A 20,809-nucleotide genomic window follows, 5' to 3' on the forward strand; every position below is an offset into this window, starting at 1 on the left:
TGAGCTGTCAGAACAACAGGTTTGGGGTTGGTGCAAGAAGGCAGAAAGCTGGAGATAGGCCTGAATTGCAATCTACTTTACTCTTAGGATTGCCTTTGCTGCATCCCAAAGGGTTTTGACTGTCGTGTTTTCATTTTCCTTTACTTCCATGTATTTTTTAATTTCTTCTTTAATTTCCTGATTAATCCATTCATTCTTCAGTAGGATGTTCTTTAACCTCCATGTATTTGAGGGCTTTCCAAATTTTTTCTTGTGGTTGATTTCAAGTTTCATAGCATTGTGATCTGAAAATATGCATGGTATGATCTTGATCTTTTTGTACTTGTTGAGGGCTGATTTGTGACCCAGTATGTGATCTATTCTGAAGAATGCTCCATGTGCCCTCGAGAAGAATGTGTATGCTGGTGCTTGAAGATGAGATGTTCTTAATATATCTGTTAAGTCCATCTGGTCTAGGATGTGAAAAAAGCCATTGTTACCTTATTGATTTTCTGCTTAGTTGATCTGTTCATTGTTGTACGTGGGATAGTAAAGTTTCCTACTATTATCAAAGAGTTTCTTTATGTTTGTGATTAATATATTTATTTGGGTTCTTCCAAGTTGGGGGCATAAATATTTATAATTGTTAACTTTTCTTGATGGATAGACCCCTTAATTGTGATATAATGCCCTTCTTCATCTCTTGGTACAGTCTTTGTTTTAAAATCTAGTTGGTCTGATACAAGCATGGCTACTCTGGCTTTCTTTTGACTCCATTAGCATGATAGGTGGCTCTCCATCCCCTCACTTTCAATCTGCAGGTGTCTTTAAGTCTAAAATGAATCTCTTGTAAGCTGCATATAGATGGATCTTTGTTTTTTTTCCCCCCATTCTGATACCCTATGTCTTTTGATTGGAGCATTTAGTCTACTTACATTCAGAGTGATTATTAAAAGATATGAATTTAGGGGCGCCTGGGTGGCACAGTCGGTTAAGCGTCCGACTTCAGCCTGGTCACGATCTCGCGGTCTGTGAGTTCGAGCCCCGAGTCAGGCTCTGGGCTGATGGCTCAGAGCCTGGAGCCTGTTTCCGATACTGTGTCTCCCTCTCTCTCTCTGCCCCTCCCCCGTTCATGCTCTGTCTCTCTCTGTCCCAAAAATAAATAAAAAACGTTGAAAAAAAAAAAAAGATAGGAATTTAGTGTCATTATGTTACCTATAGAGTTGGTGTTTCTGGTGATGTTCTCTGGTCCTTTGTAGTCTTTGTTGCTTTGGTTTTCTTTTTTATTTTTTCCTCCACTAAGAGTGCCCCCCCTCCTTAAAATTTCTTGCAGAGCTGGTTTAGTGGTAAGGCACTCCTTTGGTTTTTGTTTGTCTAGGAAACTCTTTATCTCTCCTTCTATTCTGAATGACAGCCCTGCTGGATAAAGGATTCTTGGCTGCATATTTTTCCTATTCAACACATTGAATATTTTCTGCCACTCCTTTCTGGCTGTCAGAAAGGCTGAAATTAACAACTCAGGAAACAACATATGCTAGTGAGGATGTGGACAAAGGGGGACCCTTTTGCACTGTTGATAAGAATGCAAACTGGTGCAGCCACTCTGGAAAACAGTATGGAGGTTTCTTAAAAAGTTAAAATTAGAACTACCCTATGACCCAGCAATTGCCCTACTAGGTATTTATCCAAAGGATACAAAAATGCTGATTCAAAGGGGCACATGCCCCCAATGTTTATAGCAGCATTACTAACAATAGATAAATTATGGAAAGAGCCCAAATGTCCATTGACTGATGAATGGATAAAGAAGATGTGTGTGTGTGTGTGTGTGTGTGTGTGTGTGTGTGTGTGTATAGACACACACACCTGTATGGATACACACGCAATGGAATACTACTCAGCAATGAAAAAGAATGAAGTCTTGCCATTTGCAGCAATGTAGATGGAACTAGAGATTATATTATGCTAAGTGAAATAAGTTAGAGAAAGACAAATATATGATTTCATTCATATGTGGAATTTGAGAAACAAAACAGATAAACATAAGGGAAGGGAAAGAAAAATAAGATAATAACAGAGAGGGGGCAAGCCATAAGAGACTTTTAAATACAGAGAACAAACTGAGAGTTGCTGGAGGGGAGGTGGGTTGGGGGGTTGGCCAGATGGTGATGGGCATTAAGGGGGGCACTTGTTGGGATGAGCACTGGGTGTTGTATGTAAGTGATAAATCACTGGGTTCTACTCCTGAAACCAATACTACACGATGCTAACTATCTTCAATTTCAATAAATAAATTTAAATATATATAATGGAATATTAATCAGCCACCAAGAAGGAAATCTTCTAGATTTCTAGAGCTAGAATGTACTATGCTAAGTGAAAGTGAAATAAGTCAATCAGAGAAAGACAGATACAATATGATTTCATCATATGTGGAATTTAAGAAACAAAATAGATGAGTATATTGGAAGAGGCAAAAGGAGAGGAGAGAGAGAGAGAAACAAAACACAGTAGACTCTTAATGATTGAGAACAAACGGAGGGTTGATGGAAGAAGGGAGGTAGGAGATGGACTGATGGGTACTAAGGGTACTATGGGTACCCTTAGATGGGTGATGGGTACTAAGGAGGGCACTTGTGAAGAGCACTGGGTGTTGTAAGTGATGAATCACTGAATTCTGCTCTTGAAACCAATATTGCACTGTATGTTAACTAACTAAAATTAACATTTTTTTTAAAAGGGAGAAAAAAAAAAGCTAAGGTTGAGGGTGTTGGGGTAACCTGACTTGAACTTTGAGTTCAAGCAGAAGGGGTGCTGGGAGTTATGGGGTGTTTGCCACATTGCCTTTCTCATTATGGTTTTCCTTCTTCTGGCTTGTCATTGAATTTTACAGGGAGGGTGGGGGAGGTTGTGTGTTTAGAAGGGCAAGTCCTTGGGCCGAGTAGAGAAGACATTCCATGGTGACGGTTGTGGAATGTTTCCCCCTGGAGTGTCAATGAAGAGGATGTCCTAGGTCTGCACACTCCACAGTCTCAGAGGGCAGACATTCCTCTGTGGCCTGGAATGTGTTCTTACCAGTTACCTGGCAGTGGTTTGATTCACCTTGCTGTACACGGTCCTTCAGGCTACAGGACTTTGGGAAGCACAGGTGTCATCTGGGAATCCAGGATCTTTGGCTGATAAAGTTGGCTCTAAAATGAGCTACTTGCATAAGGAGACTATCTTCGTGAGACAGAATCGAACTCACCTGCTACCAGATGTGCTGGTTGTGTGTGCTCTTATGTACATTTATGCAAAGACTTACATAAGCATGCAGTGAGGAACAAGCTTCAGAAACTGACAGCTGTTCTCAGCAAGGACTTGTGTGTGCTGTGTTCTCAGTCCATTTAATTAAAGTATTACTATCCCCATTTTGTATATAAGAAAACTGAGGCTCAGCACTGGTATGTGGTAGAGTGAGGCTTCAACCCCAGGACTGCCTAATGTCCCAGGCTTTGCCCTTTTCCTCTGTACTATATTGTATTCTTATTGGTTTGAAGATGTTTGGAACAGAAAAAATGAGCAGGTTTTAAAACTCCTCATGTGAGGTGAGCCTGATTCCCATGTGGTCCCTTCATCTGTGGAGTGACTTTTGCCTCCATCAGTCCATTAGCAGCCTTGGCATCAGGTAGTGCTGTCTGTATCTGGGCCCCACCAGGATGTGCCTTACAGCAGGGTGAGGACTGGGTCATTCTCTTGGGCCTCTCCCCTCCCACCTACTCCTGAACCTCTGCCCTGTGTCACTTCATCACAGCCACATTGTTCAAGCCACGCACAAGCAAGTGTGAGCATCTAGATCTGCTCCACACTCAGTGGGATGTGGCGCCCTTCTGTACCCCAACCCGTGGGGCATGTGCACGCACTCTCACATAAACCTGCACATCATGACTTCTCAAGAGTGACAGTAGACATATAATGACAGCCTCAAACCCCTTCCCCCCAAACTAAGACCCAGAGGATGGTCTCCTGAGGCCCCTTTAGCTTCTGGGCCCTGGCATGTTCCTGCACAGGAGCTGCTTGACAGAGCCATTTCAGGTGGATACTCGTGTCCTTTGGATTTCCTAGCTTCCTATAAGCCCCTCAGAGGACAGCTCAGGACTCTCCCCTTCAGTGGGTCAGCACCTGCAACAGGCAGGGAGCACATCGATCTCACCTGTCACTGTGTCCCCAGGCCTCAAAAGTGTCTGCCCCTGGTGGATGAACAGTCACACGAGTATACAGGTTGGTGTATACTGCTTTGCTACTTTAAACCAGTTAATATGCTTATTTGATATATGTTCTCAATCCCAAAATGTGAATACTAAAGATTCCTGGGGATTAAATGAAGTAACTCAAATGATACACTACATGCTTGATAATTAATTACAATTGTTGTGGTTAACTCCAAATTCAAGCAGTAGAAAGCTCTTGCTCTTGTATTTTCCAGTTCAGTGGCAGCCTTAACAATGGCACCAAGGGTAATCATTGGCTACTTTTAAGCAACTCTTACCATTTTCACTCTCCTTACTACTTCTGACATTTTCCTGCTTTTCCTTCTCTGCTGCCTCTTCTTTCAAATGCCGTGGTAGCTTCTTCCCCCTGCTCCCATCATAGTATCAGAGAACAGCAGGACATTATGGGATCAGGAAGTTTGCTAGGAGTTGCATTGCATCTGTAGACTGCTTTGGGGACATCGTAACAATTAAGTCTGTTGATCCATGAACATGAGATAGCTTTCCTTTTTTTTTTTTTTTTGTATCTTCTTTAATTTCTTTCAACAACTGTGTATAGTTTTTACTGTACAAGTCTTTTGTCTCCTTGGTTAAGTTTATTCCTGAGTATTTTATTCTTTTTGATGCTATTGTAAATAGAATTGTTTTCTTAATTTCCTTTTCAGATTGTTCATTGTCCGTGTACAGAAACAACTGATTTTTATGTGTTCATTTTGTGTCCTGCAACTTTTCTGAATTCATTTATTTGTTCGAACAGTTTTTTAATATGAAATTTGTTATCAAATTGGTTTCCATACAACACCCAGTGCTCATCCCAAAAGGTGCCCTCCTCAATACCCATCACCCACCCTCCCCCCCACAACCCCCCATCAACCCTCAGTTTGTTCTCACAGTTTTTTGTATGGGGGAGGGGCAGTCTTCAGGGTTTTCTACATATAAGATCATGTCATCTGTGAATAGACTTACTTAACTTTATTTCTTCCTTTTCAATTTGGATGCTTTCTAGTTCTTTTTCTTGCCTAATCTCCCTGGCTAGAACTTCTAGTACTGTGTTGAATAGAAGTGGTGAGAGGACTCTTGTCTTGTTCCTGATCTTAGAGGAAAAGCTTTCAGTTTTTCGCTGGTGAGGATAATGTTCATTGTGGGTTTGTCACATGTGGCCTTTATTATGTTGAGTTTCCTTCTATTCCTGGGTTTGTTTTTTGTTTGTTTGTTTTGTTTTGTTCTTAGTATTTTTATCATGAAAGGGTGTTGAATTTTGTCAGATATTTTTTCTGGATCAATTGAGGTGATCATGTGGGTTTTTTTCCCTTGATTCTGTTGACCAGATATTTTTAGGGAGCTAAATTATATGCAAACTAAGAAACAAAGCCAGTGGAGCTTTGTTCACCTTTTCAGGAATTGGCTGGTCAGAAGATGGACATTTTGGCATTATTATTAAAGACCTAAATGTTAGACCCAACTCTGGCAAAAACCAACGAGTCCTTTGCTCTGTTAAATATTTTCTTTGTATTTCTCCTATTATTTCTCATTACGCGCTGTGTACAAGTGCTAAATGTTAATTGGTTAGTTAGATATTTGAGCCCCCTTTTAAAGTCTGAGGATTCATAGTAACTGCCAATAAGAAATAGCTTTCCATATATAAATGGTGAGTTAGTATGTGTGGGGTAGAGGACACTGTTTTAAAGTCAACTATGAAAGAGGCAGGGACACAGCTTGAATTTTATTTCCATGAAGAGTCAGGGCTTTTTAATTTAGGAAGAAACCATGGAACTATGTGGATGAAATGATAATAATATCTGGGATGATTTGTTTTGAAATAACCTTGTGGGAGTGGGAGGGGGAGAAGGTGTAAAAATGAAACAAGAGTGACAATATGTTAAGTTCATTATATATTCTCTGTATTTTTGTATCTGTTTGAGATTTCTCATAATAAAAAGTTCAGAAAAGAAACTCAATGTAAATTAATGATGATGTTGCAGCTTTATATGGAAATACTTCATACCATTACAGTTAACACTTATGAAGAATTTTAATGATATGATATAAGAAAACCAGGAAGTCAGTCTTCCTAACAAGGTATATGTGTGCATGTACACACACATATCTGTGTAGACAAAAATATTGGAAGGAAATTCAAACATTAATCGGAGTAACCTTGGTTAAGGTGGGATTATGGATGATTTTCGTTCTCTGTACTTTTTACAGTGAATAAGAGAAAAACATCAAGGTATAACTGACGTACAGAGTTATATTAGTTTCAGGTGTACAATGTAATGATTCAACGTTTCTGTACATTGGTCAGTGCTCATCATGATAAGTGTACTGTTAATCTCCTTTATCTGTTTCACCCATGAAAAAAACAATTTCCAAAAAAGCTTTTTTGAAGGAAAGGAATCAAATCTGCATTGTATAATTTGGTCAAACATTTTTTCCAGTTAAATGTTTTCCATGAACTCTGATCAGTGATTAGATAAACACCTATGTGGCTGTTAATCTTGAGCTGTGGGCATGGTTTTGGCCTATACTGTCCTGTACTCTGCCCTGGAATCTGTCTCTGATGGGGTGTGTGCAGGTGAGGTCCTGGGCAAAAAGCAATCACCAAAACCATTTTACTCATTGTTGACTTCTGTTAAGCATGTCCCTTTTAACATGAATTTCCATTTGATTTTAGTGAACTGGATATGATCTCCACGAGGGTGATGGACATTAAGCTTCGAGAAGCTGCAGAAGGCCTTGGGGAGGACAGCACGGGTAAGGCCCTCACTTCTCCTGAGAAGAACCCATGTTTGGTTGTGGGGCAGGGAGAGGGGCTGATGGAGCCAAGCTTTTGGGGTTCTGTGTGTGGAGAGTGGGGGTTCAGTTCACAATGTGTCCAAACACCCCACACCCTTCACTATGACTGGAGAGCACATCCAGATTATTTAAGGCCACTCAGGGCAGTACTCCTTTGCTTCTTTGTCACACACAGGGAGGTTTTAAAGTCATATTCCTCATTCCTGGAGGCAAATCCATCCCCATGTTTGGCTGACTTGAAAGCAAGGAGGAACAATTCAATGGAGTCACTTATCATCCAAGAACATCCAAAGAATCAGTAGGATGTTGGGAAAAGCATGATATGGCCTGATCATGCAGAAGAAATAATATTATCAAGACAGAGCCTTTGCTGTCTCTCTTTCATGGCTTTGATTCTCCTTCAGAGAACATTATTATACCCCCTACCAAGCTAAATACCAGGCTCCCTACCAAGCCAAATTCCGTCATCTCATTACATGTTCTCGGTGTTACCTGATTAGGTAATTGGTTCACTGTTTTCTATAAATTGCTATTTGTCTAGACAGAGTTGCAAAATTGACCTTAAAAATTTTGATCTCCCCACAATGTACCTTCTTCTTAGGTTAGCCATTTATACTCCCCTTATCTCAGTAACAAAGATCTCCATCACTTTCTTGTTTAAAGTTAAAATGCTAAAAAGTAAAAATAAAGTTAAAATGCTAGTAGTGATTTTCTTTGTTGTACTTTAGTGGGAACAGCTTCCAATAATATTAAATCCTAGATGCTAACCCTTAGCTTCAAATACTAATTTCATTAAAGAGTCTATTTCATATATTATAGGTAGATTTTCCTTATTATTCCATATTAGAACTACTTTTCCTCTGTCACATTTTGGTAGACACCAAATAAGCCTAAATATAAGGTGAGGTTTTAAAAATTAACTCTGATGGAGGCACCTGGGTGGTTCAGTCAGTTGAGCATCTGGCTCTTGATTTTGGCTTAGGTCTGAGCTTGGATGCGTAGGTCTTGATTCCAGGTTTGTGGGATAGAGCCCCACATCAGGCTCTGTGCTGAACATGGAGTCTGCTTAGGATTCTCTCTCTCTGTCCCTTTGCCCATCTCTCTCACTCTCTCTCTCTCTCTCTCAAATAAAAATAAAAAAATAAAAATCCTGAGAGAGAAAATGGAATTTCAAAATTTCTCATATTACAGGATACTGAATTATTTCTGATTTTAAACAAAAAATACTCTTTGAAGAAGCATTTCATTAGTCATTAGTCTGAAACAACCTCCATAAATGCTAGTTTGGGATGGTTATGGAGGCTACCATGAAGAATCAGGTTTAAAAAAATTTTTTTTAACATTTATTCATTTTTGAGAGACAGAGTGTGAGCAGGGAAGGGGCAGAGGGAGAGGGAGACACAGAATCCAAAGCAGGCTCCAGGCTCTGAGCTGTCAGCACAGAGCCTGATATGGGGTTCGAACCCACGAACCTTGAGATCATGACTTGAGCTGAAGTCAGACGCTTAACCAACTGAGCCACCGAGGTGCCCCTTTGATAAATTTTTTAAAAATGTTTATTTTACTTTTGAGAGAGAGAGAGAGAGACAGAGCATGAATGGGGGAGGGGCAGAGAGAGAGGGAGACACAGAATCCGAAGCAGGGTTCAGGCTCTGAGCTGTCAGCGCAGGGCCCGACGTGGGGCTCGAACTCATGGACTGCAAGATCATAACCTGAACTGAAGTCAGACTCTTAACTGACTGAGCCACCCAGGTACCCCTACAATCAATTTTTAAAAAGAAAGAGAGAAATTAAATATTCTTTTTTTCTGAACAATAGTAAGTTAAGTTATTCAGGTCAACTCCTTCCCATTTAAAATTTGAAATTCTAGATAAGCTTCAACAAATGAGGTTGGGAAAACTGGATAGCCACATGCAAAAGAATGAAACTGAATCACTTTCTTTCACATATACAAAAATAAACTAAAAAAAATCATAAAATTAAAAAAAAATAAACTCCAAATGAATTAAGGACCTAAATGTGAGGCCTGAAAACACAAAAATTCTTGAAGCAAGCATAGGCAGTAATCTCTCTGACATTTTTCTAGAAATGTCTTCTGAGGCAAGGGAAATAAAGGCAAAAATGAACTATTGATACTACATCAAAATAAAAATTTTCTGCACAGCAAAGGAAATAGTCCTTTCCTTTAGTCCAAAACTAAAAAGCAACCTACTGAATGGGAGAAGATATTTGCAAATGACATATCTGATAAAATATTAGTATCCAAAATATGTAAAGAACTGATACAACTCAATATTCACAAAACAAATAATCCAGTTAAAAAATGGACAGAAGACATGAATAGATATTTCTCTAAAGAAGACATACAGATGGCCAACAGACACATGAAAAGATGCTCAGCATCACTCATCATCAAGGAAATGCCCACCAAAACTACAATGAGATATCACTTCACAACTATCAGAATGGTTAAAATCAACAACACAAGAAACAACAGGTGTTGGTGAAGATGTAGAGAAAAAAGAATCTTCTTGCATTGTTTGTGGGAATGCAGATTGGTGCAGCCATTGCAGAAAACAGTATGGAGCTTCCTCAAAAAATTAAAAATAGAACTATCCTACAATCCAGAAATCACACTATTGGATATTTACTCCCAAAACACAAAAACACTAACTCAAAGGGATACATGCACCCCTATGTTCATTGTAGCATTATTTGAAATACACAAACTATGGAAGCAGCTGAAGTGTGTTCATCAATAGATGAGTAGATGAAGAAAAAGTGGTACACACACACACACACATATACACACATATGTACACACACACACACACACACACACACACACATACATACAGTGGACTGTTTTTCAGCCATAAAAAAGAATGGAATCTTGCCATTTGCAACAACATGGATAGAGCTAGAGAGTATAATGCTAAGTGTAATAAGACGGAGAAAGACAAATAATCGTGTGATCTCACTCATTTGTGGAATTTAATTAACAATACAAATGAGTAAAGGGGGAAAAAAGAGAGAGACAAACCAAGAATCAGACTCTTAACTATAGAGAACAATTTGATGGTTACCAGAGGGAAAGTGGGAGAGGGGATGGGGGAAATAGGGGATGTGGATAAAAGAGTATCATGATGGAAAAAAAAAATAAAATGAGAAAAAATTTATCACTTACCATGATGAAAAAAATGAGAAAAAACTCTAGGTAAGACCATTTACCTCTTAAAAATCTTTTTAAAAGTAAGAAATAAGATAGCCAGAATTGAAAGAGAAATGGTGATCTGCAGAGATAAGCGGTCATAGAAACCACTTTTGCCCTCAGATCATTGATCAATCTTGGAAATTTTGAATTTCATTTTCATGTCTTCATGGAGTGGTAGATGAGAGAAAGGGTCAGATATCAAAGTACATGTCTGTACAAGGTGGGCTGTCTAACAGAAGACCCTCTTGACTCGAAGGTGGGAGCCCAAGGAGCAATAAAATCAGAGTAAGTGTGAATAAGAGGTAAAGCACCTCTTTATGGATTTGTAGCTTGAGTTTGTATCACTTAGGTAATTTAGAGAATCTCAACCCTTGAACTTGGCTAATATTCCTAGACTGGATGTGACTATAGGTACCTTGTCGAATCAGACAATCTTTTTTGAAGAAAAGTACCTCTACCTAGACTTCAAAATATTACAGAAAATAATATTTTCAAAAAGTTCCATGACAAACACAGTCAGTGATAACCACATATATAAAGCCATAGGGCACCATGAATGAGAAGCAACATGTTCTAGGTTTAATTAGGTCTCCCCAAAAGTCATATATTGAAGTCCTGACCCCTGGCACCTCAGAATATGACCTTATTTGGAAGTTGGGTCATTGCAGATGGAGTTAGTTAAGAAAAGGTTATACTGGAATATGGTGGGCCCCTAACCTGTGACTGATGCTGTTATCAAAAGAGGAAATATGAACATAGACACGCACACAAGGAGAACACCATATGAAGATGAAGTCATATCAGGGTGGTGGCATCTACAGGACATGGAATGTCAAAAATTGCCAGCAAACCACCAGAAGTTAGAGGATGGAATAGATGTCACGGCCCTTTCAAGGAAGCAACCATGCCAATAACACCTTAATCTCAAACTTCTAGCCTCCAGATCTGAGAGGCAATACACCTCTGTTGTTTAAGCTGCTCAGTTTGTTCTATTTTGTGACAACAGCCCTAACAAACTGGCACACAGGAGAAACGGGGTGCCTGGATGGCTCACTTGGTTGTGTCCAACTTTTGGTTTCAGCCCAGGTCATGATCTTGCGGTTTGTGAGTTCGGGCCCCACATCAGGCTCTGCACTGGCAGTATGGAGTCTGCTTGGGATTCTTTCTCTCCCTCTCTCTCTGCCCCTTCCCCACTCATGCTGTCTCTGTCTCAAAATAAATGGATAAAATTTTTAATAAAAAAATACACAGCAGAAACAAGAGAAACATAAAAGATACACAAAAGAATCAAATACCAGAATGATCAAATATATGCTATAAAGCAATTGTGCATAGTAACTATGTTTAAAGATAATTTTAAAAAGCTTGAAAATATTTGGAAGGAACAGAGAACTATGAAAAAGTGTCATAACACTCAGCCAGTGCTCTAAGGGAGATAAGTAAAAGGGATACAGATAGAAGGAAGAAGTGAAATTATCTTTATTTGCAGATGACATGATTATACAAAATATCAAAAAAGTACTTAGATCTCTTAAGCAAGGTTAGCAAGATTGCAAGATACAGGTCAATATACAAATATCAATTGTATTTCTGTATAACTAGCAGTGAAAAATTATAAAACTGAAATTTTTAAAAGTACAATTTACAATAGCACAAACAAAAATAAATACTTAGGTACATATCTAACAACATGTATGCAGGACCTGTGTACTGAAAAAAAAAAATTGTTTAAAGAAAGACCTAGGTCAACAAAGACCTAAATACGTGGAGTGGTATATTATGTGTTGTGGACTGAATACTTGTGTCCCCACATTCATGTTAAAATCCGAATACCACCATGTGATGATATTAGGAGGGTGGGGCCTTTGGGAGGTAATTAGGTCATGAGGGTGGAACCCTCAAGAATGGAATTGGTACCCTTATCAGAAGAGACCAGAGAGCTACTTGCTTTCTTTCTGCCACTTACAGACACAGTGAGAAGTTGTAATCAGCAACCTATAAGAGAGCCCCAAAAGAAGCCCACCGTGGTGCCTCCCTGATCTCAAACTTCTAGCTTCCAGAACAGTGAGCAATGAATTTCTGTCACTCATAAGCCACCCAGTCTATGGTACTTTATTAGAGCAGCCTGAACGGACTAAAACTACATTTACAGATTGGACGGTTGTGTTGCTAAAAGGTCAGTTCTCCCCCCATTGAGCTGCAGAATGGTGTGTTAGTACATGTGGGGTAGAATATACTGTTGCTGGTTGATAGGAAGATGGCGGCGTAGGAGGACGCTGGGCTCACCGCGCGTCCTGCTGATCACTTAGATTCCACCTACACCTGCCTAAATAACCCAGAAAACCGCCAGAGGATTAGCAGAACGGAGTCTCCGGAGCCAAGCGCAGACGCAGACGAGAGGCCCACGGAAGAGGGTAGGAAGGGCGGCGAGGCGGTGCGTGCTCCACGGACTGGCGGGAGGGAGCCGGGGCGGAGGGGCAGCCTGCCGGCCAAGCAGAGCCCCCGAGTCTGGCTGGCAAAAGCGGAGGGGCGGACGGAGTGTGTTCTGACAGCAATCGCGACTTAGCGTCTGGGAGGTCATAAGTTAACAGCTCTGCTGAGAAAGCAGGAAGGCTGGAGGACAACGGGAGGGAGAGTTGCTGAGCCCCGGGATGACAGAGCTCAGTTTGGCGGGGAACAAAGGCGCTCTCCATCGCCACCTCCCTTGCCCATCCCCCAGCCAAAATCCCAAAGGGAACCAGTCCCTGCCAGGGAAGTTGCTTGCTCCTCGCAAACACCCAACGCTATGCTTCTGCGGAGCCACCCCTCCAGCAGCGGGTCTGACTCCCTCCCGCTGCCACAGGGCCCCTCCTGAAGTGGATCACCTAAGGAGAAGTGAGCTAAGCCTGCCCCTCCTGCCCCCGTGCACCTTGCCTGCCCACCCCAGCTAATACGCCACATCCCCAGCACCACAAGCCTGGCAGTGTGCAAGTAGCCCAGACGAGCCACGCCACCCCACAGTGAATCCCGCCCCTAGGAGAGGGGAAGAGAAGGCACACACCAGTCTGACTGTGGCCCCAGGGGTGGGCTGGGGGCAGACATCAGGTCTGACTGCGGCTCCGCCCACCAACTCCAGTTATACACCACAGCAGAGGGGAAGTGCCCTGCAGGTCCTCACCACTCCAGTGACTATCCAAAATGACCAAACGGAAGAATTCCCCTCAGAAGAATCTCCAGGAAATAACAACAGCTAATGAACTGATCAAAAAGGATTTAAATAATATAACAGAAAGTGAATTTAGAATAATAGTCATAAAATTAATCGCTGGGCTTGAAAACAGTATAGAGGACAGCAGAGCATCTCTTGCTACAGAGATCAAGGACTAAGGAACAGTCAGGAGGAGCTGAAAAACGCTTTAAACGAAATGCAAAACAAAATGGAAACACGATGGCACAGATTGAAGAGGCAGAGGAGAGAATAGGTGAACTAGAAGATAAAGTTATGGAAAAAGAGGAAGCTGAGAAAAAGAGAGATAAAAAATCCAGGAGTATGAGGGAAAATTAGAGAACTAAGTGATACACTAAAAAGAAATAATATACGCATAATTGGTATCCCAGAGGAGGAAGAGAGAGGGAAAGGTGCTGAAGGGGTACTTGAAGAAATAATAGCTGAGAACTTCCCTGAACTGGGGAAGGAAAAAGGCATTGAAATCCAAGAGGCACAGAGAACTCCCTTCAGACGTAACTTGAATCAATCTGCACGACATATCAGAGTGAAACTGGCAAAATACAAGGATAAAGAGAAAATTCTGAAAGCAGCAAGGGATAAACGTGCCCTCACATATAAAGGGAGACCTATAAGACTCGTAACGGATCTCTCCTTTGAAACTTGGCAGGCCAGAAAGGATTGGCACGATATCTTCAGTGTGCTAAACAGAAAAAATATGCAGCCGAGAATCCTTTATCCAGCAAGTCTGTCATTTAGAATAGAAGGAGAGGTAAAGGTCTTCCCAAACAAACAAAAACTGAAGGAATTTGTCACCACTAAACCAGCCCTACAAGAGATCCTAAGGGGGATCCTGTGAGACAAAGTACCAGAGACATCACTACAAGCATAAATCATACAGACATCACAATGACTCTAAACCCGTATCTTTCTATAATAACACTGAATGTAAATGGATTAAATGCGCCAACCAAAAGACATAGGGTATCAGAATGGATAAAAAAACAAGACCCATCTATTTGCTGTCTACAAGAGACTCATTTTAGATCTGAGGACACCTATAGATTGAGAGTGAGGGGATGGAGAACTATTTATCATGCTACTGGAAGCCAAAAGAAAGCTGGAGTAGCCATACTTCTATCAGACAAACTAGACTTTAAACTAAAGGCTGTAATAAGAGATGAAGAAGGGCATTATATAATAATCACAGGGTCTATCCACCAGGAAGAGCTAACAATTATAAATGTCTATGCGCCGAATACCGGAACCCCCAAATATATAAAACAATTACTCATAAACATAAGCAACCTTATTGATAAGAATGTGGTAATTGCAGGGGACTTTAACACCCCACTTAAAACAATGGATAGATCATCTAGACACACGGTCAATAAAGAAACAAGGGCCCTGAATGATACATTGGATCAGATGGACTTGACAGATATATTTAGAACTCTGCATCCCAAAGCAACAGAATATACTTTCTTCTCGAGTGCACATGGAACATTCTCCAAGATAGATCATATACTGGGTCACAAAACAGCCCTTCATAAGTATACAAGAATTGAAGTCATACCATGCATACTTTCAGACCACAATGCTATGAAGCTTGAAATCAACCACAGGAAAAAGTCTGGAAAACCTCCAAAAGCATGGAGGTTAAAGAACACCCTACTAAAGAATGAGTGGGTCAACCAGGCAATTAGAGAAGAAATTAAAAAATATATGGAAACAAACAAAAATGAAAATACAACAATCCAAACGCTTTGGGAGGCAGCGAAGGCAGTCCTGAGAGGAAAATACATTGCAATCCAGACCTATCTCAAGAAACAAGAAAAATCCCAAATACAAAATCTAACAGCACACCTAAAGGAAATAGAAGCAGAACAGCAAAGGCAGCCTAAACCCAGCAGAAGAAGAGAAATCATAAAGATCAGAGCAGAAATAAACAATATAGAATCTAAAAAAACTGTAGAGCAGATCAGTGAAACCAAGAGTTGGTTTTTTGAAAAAATAAAATTGATAAACCTCTAGCCAGGCTTCTCAAAAAAGAAAAGGGAGATGACCCAAATAGATAAAATCATGAATGAAAATGGAATTATTACAACCAACCCCTCAGAAATACAAGCAATTATCAGGGAATACTATGAAAAATTATATGCCAACAAATTGGACAACCTGGAAGAAATGGACAAATTCCTAAACACCCACACTCTTCCAAAACTCAATCAGGAGGAAATAGAAAGCTTGAACAGACCCATAACCAGCGAAGAAATTGAATCGGTTATCAAAAATCTCCCAACAAATAAGAGTCCAGGACCAGATGGCTTCCCAGGGGAGTTCTACCAGACATTTAAAGCAGAGATAATACCTATCCTTCTCAAGCTATTCCAAGAAACAGAAAGGGAAGGAAAACTTCCAGACTCATTCTATGAAGCCAGTATTACTTTGATTCCTAAACCAGAGACCCAGTAAAAAAAGAGAACTACAGGCCAATATCCCTGATGAATATGGATGCAAAAATTCTCAATAAGATACTAGCAAATCGAATTCAACAGCTTATAAAAAGAATTATTCACCATGATCAAGTGGGATTCATTCCTGGGATGCAGGGCTGGTTCAACATTCACAAATCAATCAACGTGATACATCACATTAATAAAAGAAAAGATAAGAACCATATGATCCTGTCAATCGATGCAGAAAAGGCCTTTGACAAAATCCAGCACCCTTTCTTAATAAAAACCCTTGAGAAAGTCGGGATAGAAGGAACATACTTAAACATCATAAAAGCCATTTATGAAAAGCCCACAGCTAACATCATCCTCAGTGGGGAAAAACTGAGAGCTTTTTCTCTGAGATCAGGAACACGACAGGGATGCCCACTGTCACCGCTGCTGTTTAATATAGTGTTGGAAGTTCTAGCATCAGCAATCAGACAACAAAAGGAAATCAAAGGCATCAAAACTGGCAAAGATGAAGTCAAGCTTTCACTTTTTGCAGATGACATGATACTATACATGGAAAATCCGATAGACTCCACCAAAAGTCTGCTAGAACTGATACATGAATTCAGCAAAGTTGCAGGATACAAAATCAATGTACAGAAATCAGTTGCATTCTTATACACTAACAATGAAGCAACAGAAAGACAAATAAAGAAACTGATCCCATTCACAATTGCACCAAGAAGCATAAAATACCTAGGAATAAATCTAACCAAAGATGTAAAAGATCTGTATGCTGAAAACTATAGAAAGCTTATGAAGGTAATTGAAGAAGATATAAAGAAATGGAAAGACATTCCCTGCTCATGGATTGGAAGAATAAATATTGTCAAAATGTCAATACTACCCAAAGCTATCTACACATTCAATGCAATCCCAATCAAAATTGCACCAGCATTCTTCTCAAAGATAGGACAAGCAATCCTAAAATTTGTATGGAACCACAAAAGACCCCGAATAGCCAAAGTACTATTGAAGAAGAAAACCAACGCGGGAGGCATCACAATCCCAGACTTTAGCCTCTACTACAAAGCTGTAATCATCAAGACAGCATGGTATTGGCACAAAAACAGACACATAGACCAATGGAATAGAATAGAAACCCCAGAACTAGACCCACAAACGTTGGCCAACTAATCTTTGACAAAGCAGGAAAGGACATCCAATGGAAAAAAGACAGTCTCTTTAACAAATGGTGCTGGGAGAACTGGACAGCAACATGCAGAAGGTTGAAACTAGACCACTTTCTCACACCACTCACAAAAATAAACTCAAAATGGATAAAGGACCTGAATGTGAGACAGGAAACCATCAAAACCCTAGAGGAGAAAGCAGGAAAAGACCTCTCTGACCTCAGCCGTAGCAATCTCTTACTCGACACATCCCCAAAGGCAAGGGAATTAAAAGCAAAAATGAATTACTGGGACCTTATGAAGATAAAAAGCTTCTGCACAGCAAAGGAAACAACCGACAAAACTAAAAGGCAACCAACGGAATGGGAAAAGATATTTGCAAATGACATATCGGACAAAGGGCTAGTATCCAAAATCTATAAAGAGCTCACCAAACTCCACACCCGAAAAACAACCCAGTGAAGACATGGGCAGAAAACATGAATAGACACTTCTCTAAAGAAGACATCCGGATGGCCTACAGGCACGTGAAAAGATGCTCAACGTCGGTCCTCATCAGGGAAATACAAATCAAAACCACACTCAGATATCACCTCACGCCAGTCAGAGTGGCCAAAATGAACAAATCAGGAGACTATAGATGCTGGAGAGGATGTGGAGAAACGGGAACCCTCTTGCACTGTTGGTGGGAATGCAAATTGGTGCAGCCACTCTGGAAAGCAGTGTGGAGGTTCCTCAGAAAATTAAAAATAGACCTACCCTATGACCCAGCAATAGCACTGCTAGGAATTTACCCAAGGGATACAGGAGTACTGATGCATAGGGGCACTTGTACCCCAATGTTTATAGCAGCACTCTCAACAATAGCCAAATTATGGAAAGAGCCTAAATGTCCATCAACTGATGAATGGATAAAGAAATTGTGGTTTATATACACAATGGAGTACTACATGGCAATGAGAAAGAACAAAATATGGCCCTTTGTAGCAACGTGGATGGAACTGGAGAGTGTGATGCTAAGTGAAATAAGCCATACAGAGAAAGACAGATACCATATGGTTTCACTCTTATGTGGATCCTGAGAAACTTAACAGAAACCCATGGAGGAGGGGAAGGAAAAAAAAAAAAAAAAAGAGGTTAGAGTGGGAGAGAGCCAAAGCATAAGAGACTCTTAAACACTGAGAACAAACTGAGGGTTGATGGGGGGTGGGAGGGAGGGGAGGGTGGGTGATGGGTATTGAGGAGGGCATCTTTTGGGATAAGCACTGGGTGTTGTATGGAAACCAATTTGACAATAAATTTCATATATTGAAAAAAAAAAAAAGAATATACTGTTGCTACGTCTGCTGTGGAAGGCTGGACCCAGATCAGTGATCTACAGCAAGAATATTGACCAGTGATCATTTATTTAATTTCCATGAAAAGTCAGAGTTTTTTTTATTTAGGACAAAGCCAAATCCGTATAGATGAAGTGATAATAGTATCTGGGAGGATTTGCTTTGAAATAACCTGGTAGGGATGAGGAGGAGAAGAAAGAGTAAAGATGAATCAGTCATAATCCCAGCAGGATATTTTTCCAACATTGACAAACTGATTTCAAAATTTACATGAAAATGCAAAATAACCAGAATAGTGAAAACAGTTTTTGAAAAGAACAAAATTGGAGGACTCACATTACCTGATTTCAAGACTTATAAGCTACAATAACGAAGCCAAGTGTGGTAATATTGATGAAAAGGATGGATGTGTAGAGCTACAATAGTGTCCAAAAATCAACCCATACAAATGTGGTAAGTTGATCTTTGACAAAAATGCAAAAGTGATTCAAGGGAAAGAGGACTATCTTTTCAACATGGTTGAACATTTTTTCAGCATGGTTATCTTTTCAACATGGTGCTAGAGCAAATTAAACATCCAGTGTAAAAAAAAAAAAAAAAAAAAAACTTTGACCTCTACTTCACAGATGATACAAAAATTAATTTAAAATATATCAAGGGCATAAATGCAGCACTATTAAACCTTTCAAAGAAAACAGAAAATATTTGTGACCTGGAATTATATAAGAGTTCTTAAGACACTTCAATGCCTAAATTGGACTTCAGTACAATTTAAAAATTTTTATCTATGAAAGACCCTGTTAAGAAAATGAAAAGACTTGCTTTGGATCCTGTGTCTCCCCCTCTCTCTGCCCCTTCCCCACTTGTGCTCTGCCTGTCTCTCTCTCTCAAAAATCAATAAACATTTTAAAAAATTACAAAGAAAGAAAGAAAAGAAAGAAAGAAACAGAGGAGGGAAGGAAGGAAGGAAGGAAGGAAGGAAGGAAGGAAGGAAGGAAGGAAGGAAGAAAAAAAGAAAACGAAAAGACAGAGGCACCTGAGTGGCTCATTCTGTTGAGTGTCTGACTTTTGGTTTCCACTCAGGTCCTGATCCCAGGGTTGTGGGATTGAGCCCTGCATTGGGCTCTATGTTGAGCATGGAGCCTGCTTAAGATTCTCTATCTCCCTCTGCCTCTGCCCTTCTCCCCTGCTCATATACACACTCTCTCTCAAATTAAAAAAAGAAAGAAAGAAAAAAAATGAAAAGACAAGTCCAAGGCTGGGAGGAAGTATTTATAAATCACCCTTGACAAGCAACTTGTATTTAGAACTCTCAAAATTGAACACTAGGAAAACAAACAACCCAAATAAAAAATAGGCAAAGGTTTTAAAGGATGCTTTACCAGAAGATACACAGATGCCAAATAAGCTCATGAAAAAGTGCTCAACATCTGTAGCCATTAGGTAATGCAAGTTAAAACTACAATGAGATACTGTTGTACATCTATTAGAATGGCAAAGCAAAACAACAACACATCCAACAGTAGCAAGTGCTGGAGGATGCAGGGCAGCTGGAACTCTCATACTGCTGTTGGGAATGCAAAATGGTATAGCCACTTTTGGAAATATTTCAACAGTTTCTTATCAAATTAAATACACTTAGTCTGTGACCCAGCGATCCTGCTCTTAGGCATTTGCCTAAGAGAAATGAAAACTTACGTTTACACAGAAACCTGTACCAACTTTATTCATAATTGCCAAAAACTGCAATGAATCCAAATGTCCTTCAACTGCTCAATGTTTAAATAAAGTGGTACATCCCTACAATGGAATAGGGCTCGGTAGTAATAAGGAACAAATTACTGCTTGACGTAACCACATGGATTGTTGTGCTGAGTGAAAGAAGCCAGAATCAAAAGGACAGATACTGTATGAATCAATCTATATGACATTCTGGAAAAGGCAAAACTATAGGAACAGAGAAGATATCAGTGGTTTCCAGGGGTTAAAGACCAGGGAAGGGTTTGGATACAAAAGGGCAGCCTGAAGGGTGATGGTATAATTCTGTATCTTGAGATCATTATGCAGCTCTATGTGTACCAAAAAGAGTAAATTTAACTTGTAATATTTAAAATAACTTAAAAAATTATATGCCAGATTTGAAAACCATCAAATGGATTTTTTTAGAAATAAGAAAAACTAGGGGCGCCTGGGTGGCTTAGTCAGTTAAGCATCTAACTCTTGGTTTCAACTCAGGTCATGATCTCATAGTTCGTGAGTTCGAGCACTGCATTGGGCTCTGCGCTGACAGCACGGAGCCTGCCTGAGAGTCTCTCTTTCCCTCTCTCTCTGCCCCTCCTCTGCTCTCTCTGTCTCTCAAAATAAATAAAACTTAAAAAACTATTTAAA

The 20,809-nt window shown here is 40.0% G+C and overlaps 1 protein-coding gene across 3 annotated transcripts in view; it reads left to right on the forward strand.

Annotated features, from left to right (window-relative positions):
* Positions 1-20,809, forward strand: part of CRACDL (CRACD like) — a 144,650-nt gene that overhangs the window by 71,504 nt on the left and 52,337 nt on the right. For all 3 annotated transcript variants that reach the window (XM_042932036.1, XM_042932037.1, XM_042932038.1), the window contains exon 2: positions 6,904-6,983. In XM_042932036.1, coding sequence (XP_042787970.1) covers positions 6,914-6,983 — 70 coding nt within the window. In that variant the 5' untranslated portion in view covers positions 6,904-6,913. The remainder of the gene's footprint in view (positions 1-6,903; positions 6,984-20,809) is intronic.

Source organism: Panthera leo, chromosome A3 (assembly GCF_018350215.1).
Source record: "Panthera leo isolate Ple1 chromosome A3, P.leo_Ple1_pat1.1, whole genome shotgun sequence".
NCBI classification, from domain to species: domain Eukaryota; kingdom Metazoa; phylum Chordata; class Mammalia; order Carnivora; family Felidae; genus Panthera; species Panthera leo.